At 42.2% G+C, this 19,343-nt stretch overlaps 1 protein-coding gene across 2 annotated transcripts in view; it reads right to left on the bottom strand.

The window, feature by feature from the left end:
* The window catches only part of PRKG1 (protein kinase cGMP-dependent 1), a 539,578-nt gene that overhangs the window by 181,996 nt on the left and 338,239 nt on the right, over positions 1-19,343 (bottom strand). For both annotated transcript variants that reach the window (XM_075717461.1, XM_075717460.1), the window contains exon 4: positions 14,312-14,417. In XM_075717461.1, coding sequence (XP_075573576.1) covers positions 14,312-14,417 — 106 coding nt within the window. The remainder of the gene's footprint in view (positions 1-14,311; positions 14,418-19,343) is intronic.

Raw genomic sequence — 19,343 nt, 5'->3', positions numbered from 1 at the left:
TCATCTCACTGCTGTTTTGTCTTCTGTCTATCTCTTCCAGTCTTTTGGTATGGGATCCCAAACTGGGATTGTCCCCAGCTGGCTTCTTTGGACAGCTGATTATCTCTGGGAGCCCACGGGTGGTTTGGGTTCAGGTTGGACTGAACTGCTGCTCTACGCTGCTTCACCGGCATGTCACCAAACTGGTCAGGTGTCAGGGGTATCTTCTAGTTCCTGCCATGACATCAGGGATATCGTCTATTTTACAAGATCAGAGACTGCCTATTGCCATCTCTCTACAGCTCTGCAGAACCTCTCTCTACTTAATCCATCCACTAAAGTCACAACTGCTGCTCATCATTGCTCATCTTGAAACAAAACATAAACAGGAAGCATAAACCATGCTCTGAAAAACCTCCAAAATGCCTCACCTTCTGCAATTCACCACAATTCATCCATCTTGAATGCTTTAATACCAAGCATCACTGTTCAGCTCTGTCCTACCGCAGCTAGGGCGTGAACAACTAACCTGGGCATTTTAAATAGTTGATAGATCAAAGGCCCAGAGATTATCACCATATAGCATCTGCAAAATAACAACTTAAATCTTGCCCAGTTATTCTGGGCTGCCTCCTCAGCTCATCTCTTGTAAGGGAAACCTCAATGAAGCCAGCCAAGGCTGTCCAGGATGTAGATTGTGCTGCAGATCTTGACTTAGAGATCATGCTACCTTTCCAGAGTCCTAAATTTAAGTAACACTATAATGTGATCAGAAAAAAATAACCTTAATATCTAATAATTTAATCTACTTTAAGTATAAACCCCAAATCTTAATTAGTCTATTCTTCACGACATTTTAGCAAGCAATGGAAAACAATCTTCTTGGTATATACAGCCTCAAATATCCACATAATATTATAATACAAAATGTTAATTTGGTAAGGATGAATTACTTCAAACAAACCCTAACACCTTAATAAATCTCCAGTTATGCCTAATGTTCTGCATCGAGCTGTGAAGAGCTTGATTTCTTCAAGCTGCAGAAACCACAAACATCTAAGTCATTTCTCAGCCCATTTGCACAGGAGCTCAAGACCCTGCTGTCCTCTGAATCATGACAGCAACTAATAGTTAGGCAGCAAGCCAGGATCGGTTTTGACCTGACACAAAATTACAGACAAGAGTTTTCTTTCTCCAAACAGGCAGGATGTCAAATGTAACCGTCCCTCATGGCTCTGAAGCACCACTGCAACAACAGAGGACCAGACTTTGGTCCCCTTTGTAGCAGCAGAAAACCATCTGGTTTACCAGTAATTACGTCCTGCTGATTGATCTGTACCCGAGATCAGACTCTTGAAAAGTAAAAAGTGATTCTCATCATGGGAAGAAATCATAACTGATGACAAATAAAAAAGACAGCGGTCACCCTAAAAAAAAAGAGATTTGAAAAGTAAAAATAAAAATCAACACCATTAATTTTAAAGGCTAACAGCCAACCACCCAAGAAGAAAAAGTCCAAGATTTAATTCCTGACATCACCTTGGCTTCTTGATTAGTGAGCAGCTATATTGAAGCATGGGGCTAAACCACTCCAGAAATACAAGTGTCCCTGGAGCTCTAGCTTTCGTATAACGCTGCCAGAAGAATCATAGAATCACAGAATAGAATCATAGAATTGTTTAGGTTGGAAAAGACCTTCATCCAGTCCAACCATTAACCTAACATTACCAAGTCCACCACTAAACCAATTAAGGGTAGAGAAGCAGCCCCACGCCTCCTGGCTTGGTTGCTGGATCATTTATACTGAAAGTAAAAACTAGGAATCATTAAGGTTAGAAAGGATGTCTAAGATCATCATTCCAATCATCAACCCAACACCACCATGCCCACTAAGCTGTCAAAAGTTTTGCTGAAGTCCAGGTAAATGACATCCACAGCCTTTCCATCATCCACTAGGTGGGTCACCAGGTCATAGAAGGAGATCAGGTTGGTCAAGCAGGACCTGCCTTTCATGAACCCATGCTGGTTGGGCCTGATCCCCTGGCTGACCTGCACTTGCCTGTTGAGTTCACTCAAGATGAAACGCTCCATAATCTTACCCGGCACCGAGGTCAAGCTGACAGGCCTGTAGTTCCCCAGGTCCTCCTTCCGGCCCTTCTTGTAGATGGGCATCACATTGGCAAGCCTCCAGTCATCAGGGACCTCCCCTGTTAACCAGGACTGCTGATAGACGATGGAAAGTGGCTTGGCGAGCTCCTCTGCCAGCTCCTCAATACTCTCGGGTGGATCCCCTCTGGCTCCATAGACTTGTGAGCGTCCAGGTGGCATAGCAGGTCATTAGCTGCTTCCTCATGGATTATGGGGGCTCCATTCTGCTCCCCGTCCCTGTCTTCCAGCTCAGGGGGCTGAGTACCCTGGGGATGACCGGTCTGGCTATTAAAGGCTGAGGCAAAGAAGGCATTAAGTACCTCAGCCTTTTCGTTGTCCTTGGTGACAATGTTCTCCCCCAAATCCAGCAAAGGATGGAGATCCTCTTTGGCTCTCCTTTTATTGTTGATGTACTTATAAAAACATTTTTTATTATCTTTCACAACAGTGGCCAGATTGAGTTCTAGCTGGGCTTTTGCTTTTCTAATTTCCTCCCTGCATAGCCTAACAAGATCCCTGTACTATTCCTGAGTTGCCTGCCCCTTCTTCCAAAGGCAGTAGACTCTCCTTTTTTCCCTGAGTCCCAGCAAAAGCTCCCTATTCAGCCAGGCCGGTCGTTTTCCCTGCCGGTTGGTCTTACGGCACATGGGGACAGCCCGCTCCTGTGCCCTTAAGACTTCCTTCTTGAAGAAGGCCGAGCCTTCCTGGACCCCTTTGCCCTTCAGGACTGCCTCCCAAGGGACTTTCCCAAACAGCGTCTTGAACAGGCCAAAGTCTGCCCTCCGGAAGTCCATGGTAAGTTTTCCTGCCCCTCCTCTTTACATCACCAAGAATCGAGAACTCTATCGTATTGTGGTCGCTAAGCCCAAGATGGCCTCCAACCACGACATCTCCAACCAGTCCTTCTCTGTTTGTAAACAGCAGGTCAAGTGAGGCACCTCCCCTGGTAGGGTCACTTATCAGCTGCGTCAGGAAGTTATCCTCCACACCCTCTAGGAACTTCCTAGACTGTTGCGTCTCTGCTGTGTTGTATTTCCAGCAGATCATAGAATCATAGAATCATAGAATTGTTTAGGTTGGAAAAGACCTTCAAGATCATCCAGTCCAACCATTAACCCAACACCACCAAGTCCACACTAAACCAATCAAGGGTAGACTAGACTAAACCATGTCCCAAAGTGCCACGTCTGCCTGCTCCTTGAACGCCTCCAGGGATGGTGACTCCACCACCTCTCTTGGCAGCCTCTTCCATTGCTTGACTACCCTTTCTGTGAAGAATTTTTTCCTAATATCCAATCTAATCCTCCCCTGGCGCAGCTTGAGCCCATTTCCTCTTGTCCTATCGCTAACTGCTTGGGAGAAGAGACCAACACCCACCTCACTACAACCTCCTTTTGGGTAGTTGTAGAGAGCAATAAGGTCTCCCCTCAGCCTCCTCTTCTCCAGACTTAACAACCCCAGTTCACTCAGCCACTCCCCATCAGCCCTGTGCTCCAGACCCTTCTCTGAACACGCTCCAGCACCTCAATGTCTTTCTTGTACTGAGGGGCCCAAAACTGGACACAGTATTCCAGGTGCGGCCTCACCAGCGCCGAATACAGGGGCACAATCACCTCCCTGCTCCTGCTGGCCACACCATTCCTGATGCAAGCCAGGATGCTGTTGGCCTTCTTGGCCACCTGGGCACACTGCTGGCTCAAGTCCAGCAAGTTGAAGTTCCCCACAAGAACAAGGGCTAGTGATTGCGAGACTTCTGTCAGCCGTTTTGTAGAATGTTTCATCTATCTCTACATCCTGGTTGGGTGGTCTATAGCAGACTCCCAACAGGACATCCGCCTTGTTGGCCTTCCCCCTCATCCTTACCCATAAGCACTCGACCTTATCATCACCACTGTCGAGCTCTATACAGTCAAAACACTCCCTAACATACAGAGCCACCCCACCGCCTCTCCTTCACTGCCTATCTCTTCTGAAGAGCTTATAGCCACCCAGTGCAGCACTCTAGTCATGAGAGTCGTCCCACCACGTTTCTGTGATGGTGACTATGTCATAGCTATCCTGCTGCACAAGGGCTTCCAGCTCCTGTTTGTTGCCCATGCTATGTGCATTGGTGTAGATGCCCTTGAGACGGGCTATCGATTTCGCCCCCAATGTTGCCATGCCACCCCCAGGCTCCTCACTAGTGAGCCTGGTTATATCCCCTCCCCCCTTCAAACCTAGTTTAAAGCCCTCTCAATGAGTCCCGCCAACTTATGGGCAAGAATCCTTTTCCCCTTTGGAGACAGCTGATCTCCATCAGCCGCCAGCAGGCCCGGTGCCATCTAAACCTCCCCATGATCGAAAAAATCAAAATTCCACCGATGGCACCAGCCTCTGAGCCACCTGTTAATTACGTGAGTTTTCCGGTCCCTTTCAGCATTCTTCCCTGCCACTGACGGGATTGAGTAAAACACTACCTGCACTCCCGATCCTGCAACCAATTGCCCCAGTACCCTGAAGTCCCTCTTGATTGCTTTAGGACTTCTCTCTGTAATCTCATCACTGCCAACCTGCACAACCAGCAACAGGTAATAATCGGAGGGCCTTATGAGATCTGGGAGTTTGATAGTAACATCCCTAACCCGGGCCCCAGGGAGGCAGCAGCCTTCCCTGTGGGACAGGTCCGAAGAAGAATAAAACATCACCAAGAAAAGCTCTTCTGTTACCTGATGGTACAGAACAGATTAATTCATTGAGAGTCGCGGTGTTATTCTGCTTGGCTCCATTTTTTTGCCATCTCTGCCTTCCCCGCAGACTCCAACCCCCTTGCCAGTTTGCTTCCATGGCTTCTAGGCTGGTTATTTTCAGCAAGTTTTACAAAAGAGCAGCACAGCCCGGTTCTTGCATTTACCTCTGGGAAAACTGCAATAAAACCATTTGCAGCTGCTGTTGGATGGTGTTTTGAATTATTTTTTGTCTTAAACTAAAGAATAAGACACTCCATTGGTCTTCCTGAGCGCATCTGCATTGTGAGGCTCGCCATGTAACAAATAAGGGCATTTTGACTGAACTGAATCATGAAATGTCTTCAGTTCTCAACTGCTTCTTGGTTTTTTCTGCTCATTTAAAAAAAATGCTCTCTTCCAACTTAGATGGCAGGATTGCTGACTCAGCTGAATTCTTTTTTTGTGTGTGTTGGTTTTTATTCCCGCAACAGTGACTCTTTCTGTGGGATCTTTCCTTCCTTCTTTCTATTCAAGGTTACAAAGCTTCGTCACTTTTACCTTTCAACATTTAGTGGTGAAGGAATTGTCTTTTTCTTTTCTTTCTATGCAAATAAGCTTGAAGAGCCCGAATGGCTACACGTGCACCTGCAGAATAGATTTTACCTGGATGATGTTAACTTGGAACTACTACAATAGAATAATCTAAAAGAATGTAGCAGAGATTTAAACCAAAATAAGATCTTGTGTCTATTGAAATCATGAGTGCATCTTTGAAGGCGTTTTTCCTTACTGATAGAGTCACTATGGGGGGAAAAAGGATGTTATGTGGCTTTGTTCTCCTTTGAAATGTAAAAACGTTGTGTCATGCAGCACAGCAATCCTATCAGCAAATTAGATTTTACCTCACCAAGAAAACTCCGAGTTGAATGACAAAAAAAAACAGGCAAAGAAAGGAAAGTCAAATGCTTCAAAACCCTCACCATACGCAGACGTCTTATTACTGCTACCACCTGTGGCCTCTGTCGCCAGCCCATGGTTTCCATTTCTGCACCCCCTGGTCCCTGCACCCGGCTGTTTCCTGCTAGACGTTATCAATTCATCATTTCTGCTAAGTCCTAAATCGCCCTATGGATGGACATCGGGAGCAAAGTCACTGTCTGTCACCTGGCTTGGGTAAATTATTTACTGCCAAATTGCAGATCGGCAGCAGTAAGTAGCAAAAGGGAAATCACAGCATGCCCCATCGAGACTCGCTTCAGCGTGCAAAGGAATAGTCTGTGCAAAGAGGGTAGGTTTAGACTGGACGTAAGGAAGCAACATCCTATGATGTGGGTGGTGAGACACTGGCACAGGTTGCCCAGAGAGGTGTTAGATGCCCCATCCCTGGAAACATTCAAGGTCAGGTTGGACGGGGCTCTGAGCAACCTGATCTAGGTGAAGACATCCCTGCCTGTGGCAGGGTTTTGGACTAGATGATCTTCAAAGGTCCCGCCCAACACAAACCATTCTATGAGTCTAAGAGCCAATGACATTAAAATGAGATATAGACTTATTCCCATTTGTACTAATTCACATTTCAAATACAGCTGACACCAAGACCAATGTTATCTTCAGCATGGTCCAGGGGCTGCTGTCTTCAGTCCCCTTAATGCACTTAACTGCAGCTGCCTTGAAATGCTGCCTTGAAATGCTCCAATGTAAAAAAAAAAAAAAAAAAAAAGCAATTATTCCTTCCCCTTCCTCATGCTCTGAATCAACAGGAACATGAGACTTTCACTTTCTCTTCACCTCTCCTCCTTTTTCCTTGTGGTGCATTGTCTCCAATAAAGATTTTCCTTAGATTAAAACATAGTTGGTCAATATTAAACTTCTATTACTTAAAAAATACCTGCCCCAGGCCCTGCATATGCATTAACAGCATTCACAAGGGATTATGAAAGCTAGATTGTGGCTACTAAAATAACTCATTACAAAAAGTATTTCAAAAAAATCTTAACCTGGCCTTCTCTCCACCGGAAGATGAGAAAGACTATTTTTCTTGTTAAATGCCAAAAGAAAATTGACAGTTTGATACTGTGGCACATCATTTCAGTTCTGCTTCAGCGCTTCCCTGTGCACTGTGGCACGGTGAAACCACCTCCTCACGCTCAGCCACCTGCAAACAGAAACTTCCTTCAAGATATCCTCAAGCGTCCCCAGCTCAAACTGAATTTAAAGCAATGTGGTAAAAAACAAACAGACCAGACAGACAAGATTTGGTGCGATTTCCAAAGCTGAAACACATTTTTTTTTTCCACGCAGGGCTACCGAAATACCACAAAACCCGTATTGCAGGCTGTCTTCATACTTTATGCATGAGCCTGGGAGGTGCAAGGACCTCCTGAGAGCTCCTGTGGGCACCCTGGCTATCTTCGCCATCTGCAGCCTTCCACGCAGCTTCTCACATAAAACTATCCCTGAATCCTTCCCACGCCTGCCTGAGGAAATACAACAGCCTTTTCCTTCTTTCTATCTTTAGGCCACCCCCAGCTTGTTTCCTGACATCTTATTTACTCTCCGGTTTGCATCCTGGGGGCTGCTGCCATCCTCCCCCGTTGTGGTAACTCAATAACGCTCTTCCCCGCGGTGTCCATCTCGGTCGCCCTCCCGGCTCCAACCCGCTGTTCCTCCCTCTTGCTCTTACCAGGGGCTCGGTGATCCTTGGCAGCCCATTAGCTGCACCCTGTTGACATACACACAGGTTCGTGGCGGTTTGCATGAATTACAGCCCAGGATGTGGCTCTCTGTACACTCCAATTTGTCATTAACAGTGAGAAATCCAAGCCGAGAAACACAAAGCTAGTGGTGGTATGCATGGCTTTCTAAAATGTCTCTTTTCCCCAGTGCCAGCTATAACAAATGATTTATCTAATCAAAATGCAGAAGACTAGGGTTTCAGTCTTGCAAACTCTCTCAAGTCATCTTAGCTTTCCCCACTAAAGCTCCTGGTGTAATTCAGTGTAGCTCTTCATGACATGGTGAATTTAACATGACCTGCAGAGGCTAACCTGTACTTCCATCTCATCTTAAAAAAAATAAAACAAAATAACTGAAAGGGACTGTATACAGAATTTTTTTTTTAATTTGTTGCATACAAGTATGAATTCATTCTTTATTTTGAGGATCAGTGAAGAGTCCTATAACAACATTAAGCCTTCCTGCACTAATTGTGCTCAAAATTGAGTTGATTTTCTGCCTGCTCGATAGTCCCTCTTGCCTATTCTTTTGCTCACAGTTATGAAAAAAGAATAATTTTAACCCTCACCGTGGACTCAAGGTGGCTGTAGACCTCAGCCAAGAACAAACTAGGTGGCTACCTGCTCTGAAAGAGTCCCCATTGTTTCCAGGTGCCCTCTTCAAAGCCGGCCCTTCTTGTGATGTGGGAAGACTCTGTCCACTTATGCTTTCCAGCTAAAATTGCCACGTAACAGATGTGCTCTAATGCAGATCAGCCATTCAATCTTCCCTCTCTTAGCAGACTTAGCAGGGTTCAGGCAGCATGAGGCGATGGAAGGAACACGGCATCTTCAGAGAGAAAGGAAGATACTACTTGACAGCTCTGCAAATTGGAGTAAAATTGTGGGTGGCATATGATCTGCCTCGCTTGAGTTATGCTAACAGGAAAGAGAGGGCTGAAAAATGTCATGTGCAAATGCTTCAGAAGAAAGAAACAATTCAGAGCTTTCCACAGACAGGAGTCAGAAAGCCAGCTCAGCTGCAAAGCAGTCAAATTATGTATCTATTACCTCTCCCTGGTTTTACTCTTTCCTGGGCTTCTTATTATGGTCAGTATGGGGCATGGTAGAGGAAGGTGACCCTATTTTCAAGTTTTGTCATCTCATTTAGAGCTCTTGGGAGATGTTGTTTGCATGTTTCCAGCCTTCCTGGCTTCATCCAGCAGATCATAATTGACATAAGCTTTCTTGTCACCGTATCAATAGCACAGTTAATGGATTGAATGTTTGATTTGGTGTTCATCAGCTTGGACAGCAACAGTGAGAGTAAAAGCAGGGTAACTTGACAGAATTCTTGGTTGCCTCTGAGGTCAGATGGAACCTGATCATGACGTAACACTCCAGCTTGTTCCCCCTAGAGACACTCCTTGGACTGTCTTTGAAAATTTGGACATCCTAAAGGTGGGTGATGGCCAGATCTTGTGGTTGTGAACACCCTTCAAGATGATGCTCTTGGCCTTCAAAGTCTTGGACTGCACACCCATCCTAGTGGGGATGGTCCTCTCCATTTTGGCCTTGAGTAACATCTTAGGAATGAAAGGACACTGGTCTAGATGGGCTCCTGGTTTGAACCAGTACATCTGTTCTTATATTTAGCTTTTCATTAATAGATGCATTTATTTGCCTTATAGAAATAATTTCCCCTTTCCTCTTTTTCTGCCATCCCCTCTGTTCACTTTGTCTACATCCCAGTGCTCCACAAAAGTTGTCTTCTTTAAGCCAAAGCCCGTTTTGCAGATTTAGTCAGCTGAAACAATCTTAATGTACATACTTCACCAACTCACCATCGATCTCCAACTTTCTTTTTCCAAAGTCTCTCCTCCCTTTGCCTCACTGTCTTAATTTCTCTCCCACTTCTATGCAGTATAATTTCACCCTAAGATGCACTTCAGGAAACATTTCATGAGAAACTGCAGGCAATCTTTCAAAGACACAGTCATTTAATAAAGCTTCACACATTTTTGTATTTGCTTTCCTCTCACTGACAAACGACTCGCATAAAATGCAAAACCTTCACTCTAAAATCATCACGCTACTTACATTGACCAATTTCAGTACATGTTGCCACAATTAAGTACGTGGCTACACACCAAAAACTCTACCAACCTAATTCCCCATGCAGTTAAACCACAAGTGCATAAACTCCTATTTCTTAGACATAACCAGCTCAGTTCTGCCATGTCTGCCCAGATCAAAACTTCCCACTTAAGCAAGTTTGGAGTCGGATAAAACTGTCAACAAGACTCAAGATCAAGCCAGAGCGCTATGACAAAACATTAAAGGCTGAAGAGTGGGCATTGCTTCAGCCAGGTGAAAGTTTCTGACGTTAAGTTAAAAGCTTGGGCTAACAAGATACTTTCATTTTCTTTCTATTAGGAGTACTGAATTTTTATTTATAAGATGCAAGATTGTGTGTGTATGTGCAAACTTCCTTTAGGTTTCCACTTTTAAAGCTAGATCCTGCCTCCGAGGCGACACAGAAGATTCATCATTTGTTCTCCTGATCTGTTCCAGGGTCTTGGATGAATCAGAGTTTACACAGTGGACCGGAACATGAAGCTTCTTTTTATAGAACATTTAGGAAGACTTTTTGTAAAAAAATACAATATTTACTCTTCCAAAGCATTCTGGTCTTTTTGAAGAGTGGATATTTGTACCCCGCCTTAAAACTTTTATGATTTAGCAGGAAATTAATACACTTGCCACAGCATAAGGCTTTTTCCCATCTTTTATTTCCTGGACAAATTTGTTTTATAAATAGTTGTTTCCTTAATGGAAATATTCTGATCTTGCTTAAATGGAATTATTTTTAGTACAGGCTTGAGAAGGAGATTATTCTAATGTTATAACACTGAACATTGCAGTGAGATGTACAGTTGATTTTAGCATAGCTGTAACCTCCACTGCAGAATGATGCTCTTTCTTGCTTGTATAAGGGCAAATACATTCAGTGATACACAGAAAGTACTAAGCTGAGTAAAAACTAAAGAAATGTTCAGTAAAAAACCCTGTACCATAAGCAGTTACTAAATCTACAGCACAATATTATATTTTAACTTTCTACTGTTAGCTGCATGATGAGCTAGCTTGATTTAGCCACATAATGAGCTACCAAAAATTGGTGTTTCAAAGGGAATCATTGCTATGATTTGTCATTCAGCATACACACAGGCATCAAAAAATAGTCTGGATTTTCCATCCCTTACTTGAAGCAGGTGCTGCTAGGGACTATCTTTTGAACACTTCAAGGATCATTTGTTGACGTTACAAGCAGCAGAAAGGGATACACAGACGGGTTCCAGTATATTGCAGTTGATTTATGTAAGTCAGAAGAGTTATCTCAAGTTTTATAAGCCCATGAAAATGATGCACTACTCCTTGGAGCAAACCAGGAGACAGCCTTCTGGCCCAGGACCCATTAGGAAGGTAGACCTGCATTTCTTAACAAGGAAATGTATTTTTTATGGTTGTCTTAGGACATTCAGAAGAAAGGACTGGACTATACATACTGTGGACATAAAAGGGTGAAACTAAGAGAACAGTAGCTGACCTGTGTCATCAATATGTTCCTTCTGTGGAAAAACACAGCAAAACCACAACGCTGATTGTGGGGTACTCTTTTGTACAACGACTACAGGGACCCCCCGTGACACCAGTGCTCAGACTGCACTTATTTTCAGCAAGATAAATGAGAATATATGAGTAGTCTTATTTCACCCCCAAAAGCTTAATTTCTATTGTATTTTGTTCATAGGTGAAAATACGTTATTGAAGACAACAACCATGACATGACGTCATTGTGACATGACAAGATTAGAAAGGGTATCTTTTTCAGACCAATGTCAGCAGAAAATAATGCTGTCCAACCCCACTAACTTTTCTGTGGACAGGTACCATTTAAACCTTTGTTTCTATTCCATTTGATTTCTTAACAAGAGCATTTTCATTCACTTGTTAATATAGGAAAGGAAAAAAAAAAGAACAAAGAGTAAGGTCAACAATTGACATACTCCTTGTTTTCAAGATTTAACCTATTTTTTTCCTTAAAAAGTTTTAGAAGGAAAGCATCCTTAAAAACGAGGATTTAATGTAATAAATGGAATTTAAGTTGAGCTTGAGATAGCTGTTGACGCGCAGAGCCCAACTGGAAGACACAAAGGGCAGATACCATTTTGTAATGACCCTCCTACAGATATCTGCCCCATGCTACAATTGTTGCATAGGAAGAAATCTTTTCCTAAATTCAAACTGTAAGATTTAAAGAAAACAATATTTGCTTGCTTTAGGCCTTTCTAATGAGCATGAATATGCACCTTGACACATGGTAATAGGCTGTGTCCAAGAAGCTCAGACACAGTGTGGGAAAATGCTTCTCAGTTTCTTCCTCACAGTATTTGCTTTAAAATTAAAGCTGGGCAGGCTCTGTGAAACCTGCAACCAGATTAATCTTGACAATCTTCTAGAAAATCTCTATTAAAGCTCAAAGCTTAAGAGCTTAGTACGTGCATAGTTTCTGCTTTGAAAGAGAGCCAGAGGCTCTAACTCCCAGACCTGATCTTATATTCATTTTTTGGTTTCACCCACCAGCACACAAGGAAGGCCAACACTTGTTAACCATTTGAATTTAGGATTTTTTAAACCCTTTCAGTATGGCAACAGGTTTTGTTGTCTCTTCTGAGGTTGGTTGTTAATAACCATAAACTGGGACACCTGCAAAAAGCTAGACTTGGATGACTATGATTTCATGCCATCTCTGAGCAGCAGAACATCTCCATGGAGCTCCTGATCCTCTCTAGGGAAACACCTTGTCCTCATCAGAGGCCATGCTGCCTGGCCAATTGTTTTAGTTTCATTATTGTATTAGTATTTCTAGTCACAACTGAAAATAATCCCAGGTGAAACTCCTGGCCACAAGGAGAGGCCAGGAGGTGGGATGTCAACCCAGCCGAGAACCAGTGTAGTGAGTTGGGCAGTTCTTTGCTCTCGTATCTAAGCGGCTAATGGTGTCTGAGCTTCGAGTAATTCCTCACCCATGGTCCTGGTTGAGCTGCGGCACAGCCACACTCGTGCCCAGGGTGTCTGTCCCACGGGATCACCTTCCTGTCTCCCGTTGCCCTGCCCCATCCCTAAACCCTTGCCTGCAGGTCACCCCATGGGACAGCCCAATTTTGTGACTCCCTGACAATATCATCACAGAGATTTAGTTAGTTTATATATATATATTTGTATATTACTGTACTTATATATTATTCTATTATATATGATACATATCAAATAAAATTAATTTTTTTTTCTAAGTCCCTTTTTTCTCAAATGCTAATTGGAGAAAAACGAATTTAAAGTTGAATGAACACAGGCTACCCCTCAAGTTTACATTACTGAACACCCAAGTGAATTTACTGTGCCCATTTTTCTCATTTTAACAGCCTTAAGTTTGAAAACACATAAAAAGCAGGTCAGAAACAAAACTAAACCAAGCATGTGACATGGCATGGTAAAACTTAGTATGCCCAAATTAGGGAGACCCGTTACCTGTCATCTGATATGGCTGAGTGGGATTAATTTCTCATCCAAAACATCCTTTTTAAGGGGGTGTGTCATTACTCAGGTCACTAGTTTGCAAACTGTAAGATCTTCTGGATCCTACGACAGTGCATGTCCCTGAAAAGCTCTCTTTGGAAAAAAAGAAGCAACTTCTGGAAATGAAGCCAGCATTTCTAAAACATTTTCACATACTGAAACCTAGCTGAATCCGAAATAAAAAAGAAAGAACTCGAGTACAGCTTCCCCCTGGTGAGAGGTGGGGGAAAAGGAGCCCAAATCTGAAGGAATTTGTGCACATCCCCATCCACCATCAAGAGAAATCATCTCTCGGGTATAATTTTACCCCTCACACTGCTTCTGCACAGCGAGGGGTTGTCGGTTCAGGGGGGGAATGATGCAGCAGGGAATGTTTTGATTTGGGACAAGCCTGATGTAGTGAAGTCTTCATAATGATAGAATTACTTACAGTGTCACATTGACTTGGGTGATTTTTTTTCTCTAGGATTCGGTGACATTATGCTTCTATTTGGGATTATTCTGCTGACATGAAACATAGCCCGTTCTTCACTGCTGTGGCACACTTGAATTACTGGGGTATTAGGCATTGCTTTGGTAAGGAGGATTTGTTCTAGTTTGAAATGGCAGCATGAACCAAAGGAAAATTTGAGAGAGTCAAATTTAAGGAGTGAAAGACTTGGCTTTATGTCTTTCTTGTTACTTCTCTAACCCATCTTTTACTACAACCTACAGCTTTTGCTTCTCTAGAAACTTGAATTTACCTCTAGAAGCACAAGAACACACTTGGAATGGACTTGCTTCTACAACAGTTTATGAACCAGATTTTTCACTATTGAGGGTGGGTTTTTTGTCTCATGGGTATTTTCTTCAATAAGGTATGCTTCAGGTGACTCATATTAATGCTTTTTCTCTTACACATCGGCTGCGTGACTCTTTGACAATGAATAACTCCCAATGGGAACGAAACTAAACTGCGGCAAGACTCGTCCAGGGGCTGGAGGATATTGCTGACAGATGGTTAAACAGCAAATAAAAAAAGAGAGATGAGAAGGAAACAAAACAAATACTGCACTCACAAAAAAAGTCAAAAGATGAGGATGGCAGATTCACTGTATTTTTTGATAAAGTAAACAAGTGTCATACCTTTTTAAAAATTCCATATACTCAGTATGCTTGATGAGGCCTGTCCTCATCATTATTGTTTGAAAACATTGCCGATCAATAGCCCAAAGTTTCACATTTACGAGAGCTGGAAAAAACAAGACAAGGGGAAAATGTAATTAGCAAAATGTCAAAATTTGAAAAACCTGTTGTGAACTGCGGAGGAAAACAAATTCATTCATGAGAAAGCATGAAAATGGGTACACGCTTCAAAACAGTAACAGAAAACTCAGCCACTGGACAATGGACTAAGCATGCACTGAAATGATCCCAAATATCTGAAATTTTAGCTGTGGTACATGGGCTTTTGGAGAGATCGCCTAAAAGCAACTGTGAGATGAGAAGAAATCAATGCAGGCTGAAAGCGAGCAAGAAATAGGGGGTCAGTTCATCGTAATCTGGGACACATCATTGCCTATGACACCAAATGATTTGGGGAGATTTTTAGCACATCATCCTGTTTCCAAGACAGCAAAATTCATTCAGGTTTCATCCTACCCCCAAAGTAGATGACAAATTTCTCCTTGACCTTGGTTTTGAGTCATTTTTTTTCCAGCTTTAGTTTTCAGGTCTCTGATAAATTCCAAGACTTCAATGTTACACGCCATACACGACATCACATACTTCAGAAGCAAAGCCCCGTTGTAAAAACAAGCATAATAGATTACCATTGCATAAAGTACAGATGCTCAAAGAAAATAGGATCATGTGAACTGGATGCGCAGAACCCCAAATGGACCAGATTTTCATCTCAGATGTGGCTTAGACATCTGCACTGCTTGCATACGTACAGTTTATAATAGAGTTTCTCCTTGGAGAAACAGTTTAATTAAACAAAACTACTCTAAAGACCTCTGCACTTGTATTAATTTTTTTTTTTTTTTAGTGAGTAATCACAATAGATTTCATCCCCATATTCCATTTCACTACAGGAAACAAGAAATGAGCAAAATTACTTTCAACAAAATATTTACAAATATTCTCATGAATAAAAATCCCAGAAATTACTCTGCTTTTATTTGCTGGTTCTTTAGTTCACAAACACCCTGGCTAATGAGTTTTTATCCTTAACTGCCTGTGCAGGATGTAAAAACTTCAACGTGCAAATTCAAAGTTTTCTTCTCAAACTGCATTGCAGAACTAAGCGAATGCATCGCATCATTTAAAGTCTCTTCTCATTTTCTAGACAGCAACTCCTTTTTGAGAAGCATTTTTAGTTTTATAATCCAACTGATGGGGAAGAACGACCTATAGCTTTAGTATGAGAGATTTCTGAAAAAAAAAAAAAAATTAGCCTTTCACTTTTGTCAGAGTGGAAGCGACAACTAATATGAATGGGATCTCTATTTTTCTGTTTTTTTTACTGTCTTCTGCAAACTAGGCGTTTTAATTGCTTTTTAGACGAGCTCTATCCTAGAGGAAGAAAAGAATATTATTCAACAGGGTGGGGGGTGGGGGGCACTCACTGAAAAGGATGGTCTCCTGCTGTACTGCCTGCTGCCGATGATGAGGGTTAATACCAAGTCACTAAAAACTCAGTAAAATCCCTGTAAATTCAGTGAGAGCATGAAAAGACTATCTTGTAAAGTATGTGCTTTCTATCAGAAATGAAAAAATGTAGGGGATTTCAGCCAGCCTGGCAATTTCAGGATAGTTTTTATTCAGTGCAGTGTATGATTATCACACAAGGCAAAAAGATGACTTGCTTGGTCGTGACTGGCAAAACCACCGATAACTGAATATTTTTAAAGAAGATGTAGTGAATGTGAAAATAATGAATGAAATAAGAATTTATAAATTTTGTTTTGTTTGGAGTAAAATATCCAACAGCAACCCAGTGCCATATCACAGGCATGTACCATAAACACATCTTAGTCATTTACCAGAAATATTTCTTCCAAGTACAGCCATCCTTTAGAGTAAAATTCAAGTTTTCACCTGTATTTGTTTCATACAGTCTTCATAGCAAAGGCATGACTATTAAGCTGACACCACTAATTGAATAAGGTCAGAAGACAGCAAATACTTAAGTTCACCTTTTTTTCTGTTGTCTCATGTAATTCTGAAAGACAGGGCATCCCTCCTATAAATAGTTCTATCTCCTTCTGCTTCCCAATGTATTTTAATGGATTCATCATCTTACACAAACAAGTAGCTCTGAAAAATAAAAGTTTTCATCCCAGTCTCAATCCCGGCCAGCTGGTCCTTAGCGGACACATTCAATCGGCCCCTGGGACCAAATTCCTGTTGGAGTCCGCCACAGCACGTAGGAGCACGGCCTCCGAATGGCACCGTCCCCATCCTTGGCCCCTCAAATGCATTTATAGGCTATAGCTTATTATGCCTTAAATCAGGGACTGATGGCAATCGGCTAACTCTTATTTTTCACGTAGGTAGTGAATGATGAAGGTGCTCAGTGGGTTTTCCTTCCTGCAAGCGGTTCAGATATAGCTATAGGGTTCAGATATAGCGAAGATACCACCTATCTCTGAGGTCCACGCGGGTACCACGGAGCCAGGTAAGCGGCCAACACTCACTCATTCTCCTCTGATCCACAGATGCTTTATGAAGCATCACATCATATTCGATTCCCCGAAGACCAGAGAGCATCGTTGCTGCATGGCCCCTGCCAGGTAGGCTCGCACTCAATCTCTTAACGCACTTAGGTAAATGGCAAATGTAATTTAGTACCTCTCGAGCAAAATGAAGATCCATTTATTGCTGCTAGAAATTGTTTTGTTAAAACAAATCTCCGCATCTGGCAATCTTCAGGGGAGCGCAGGCTTACTTAACGAGCCTAGAACAAGGCACATTCCCCTGAAGGTACCCCTAGTTACCCAACTTATATATACATTCAACTATATTTATATATATATACACATATATATAAAAAATTACGTATCTACACACACATAATTATGTATATTTTTTATACAGTACCTACAATTATACAATATATATTTTATTACATGGGTTTTTTATATACTTCCCCCAATTACCCATATAGCTGCGCACCAGCTAACTGTACTAACAAGGACCACACAGCTCAGGAAAAGCAAAGTGCAGACAATGCACGTCTGCACTGCTAATTAGAATCGCTACTCAGACTTTATATTCACGTTTATCCTGCCTAATGATAAACAGATGTTTTAATAATGGCTAATTACAGTAGAGCTTTAAATGTCAATAAGACCCTAATAATCAGGTGTGAGCATCATCTCCTGTTATGCTTAAAATCCTCCGTAAATGTGTTAGAGGGTTACTGAAGGCACAGTATGAATTCTGGAAGATTTGACAATATTAATAACTTCAAAAAGATGTATTTATGAGTTCCGTGAGATGAGAAATACGTATACGGGATGTATACCACAAAGTCAATTCCACCATGAGTAACGGAGTCATTACAGATACAGGCAGAGGTGATGCAGAGATTTTCCTGTCCGTCCCTCTGCAAAGAGTGTGCTTTGGATGCTGGAGGTAAAATTTTCTGTGAAGCTTGATTTCAGGAGAGTATCTTATTCTCTGACTGCAAGAACTACAATCATAAAGGAATACGATAAATAACATTACTAAAACAGATGTGCGTACATATATCTGTAACGGGAGCTTCCTAAGACTACTAATAATATAAAATATTATACTGCAATCAAAGCAGCTAGACTGGAGTTACACTACAATTAAAGTTTATTGCCTCTTTTACACTTTTTCATAATAAAATGTTATAGCTGGGGTTTCGTTTTATCTTTGTAACAGCACGTAGTGCAATCACTGATCATCCCAGAGGCCACTGAGATTTTGGCCGGCATGCAAAAAAGTAGCAATGCTGTAAGGCAACAATATACACGCTCACAAACTAAGGTAGATTATAAAATATATATTGTCATATACACTCCTCCTTCACTCTGAGGCACGAATAAAAATAGGGATTCCCAGAATTGAGACCTCTAAATGATTGATCATATGATATAGCTCTCCAGGTGAGGGTCTTGGACGATGCTGGGCATTCTGCAGTCATTGCAGAATATTTTAATTGTGCGTTAGAGATGAGCAATCCCATCAAAAATGAGGATTCGGTGTGAGCTCCTACCAAAGGCGCTAGGTAATTAGAAAAATACAGTTAAAAACTGGAGTGGTTAAATTAACCTCAGCAAAGGCACAACTTCTTATGCTTTCTGGCAAGATTTCCTTTGAGAAATGGATTCATCTGAATCCGAAACTCCAAATGAACGGGAGTCAGTGCAAGGGCTGAAACCAAAGCGAAATAAACAGGGATAAACAGGGAAGAGCAGTGAGAGCCAAAGCAAAAGAATCAGGATTTCATGGGTCAAATCTGGACAAGGGTGGAGATTAAAGTTTAAATTTGAAGTGTTCATTGTGGTCAATACTTAATTTCTGACAAAAAGTTGACTGAAATTATTTAAATCAATCATTTCGGTATATAAGTCAGACCCCTCTCTACACCAAAATCACTGATTTAAGCAAATAAACAATTTCAATAAACAATTTCAAACTTCTTTTCCCAAAAGAAGTTTTTCCAACAAGACGTTTTCTTCCTATTCATTTACCTGGGCAACCTAGGAATATATATCCCATTTTTAAACAGGTGAATACATCCCCAGAGATATACAGTCCCCAACACAGTCCAAAGCTTGGGCTACGTCCTGGCTGATTTATCCACGTCTTGTGTGCTGGGAGGTCTCTGACCATAAAGCAAGGCAAGATAAAGGTATTTTCTCCAGTCGTAAAGGATCATATGTGCATATCCTTCATGACGCAGCACAAACCTGATGGCTTCAGCAGCTCAGAACCTCTCTGAGTGTTTTCTCCCTGTCCAAGGCAGGGCACAATCTCAGGGCGATGCAAAAGAGGAAAACGAAAAGCAGATTTTTAGGTTGCAGGCAGTCTTGAGCTGACCCCGCAGATCTTCCCACCACCCGATGGGATTTCATCACCAGCTCGCGCAGAGCTGCAGTCCCTGCGGGGCCACCCCAGCGCTTTGCACCACCGGGTCGGA

The sequence above is a fragment of the Pelecanus crispus genome, chromosome 10 (genome assembly GCF_030463565.1).
Source record: "Pelecanus crispus isolate bPelCri1 chromosome 10, bPelCri1.pri, whole genome shotgun sequence".
Taxonomy (NCBI): domain Eukaryota; kingdom Metazoa; phylum Chordata; class Aves; order Pelecaniformes; family Pelecanidae; genus Pelecanus; species Pelecanus crispus.
Note: the sequence above shows the minus strand (reverse complement) of the source record. Positions and strands in the feature narration are given on the sequence as shown.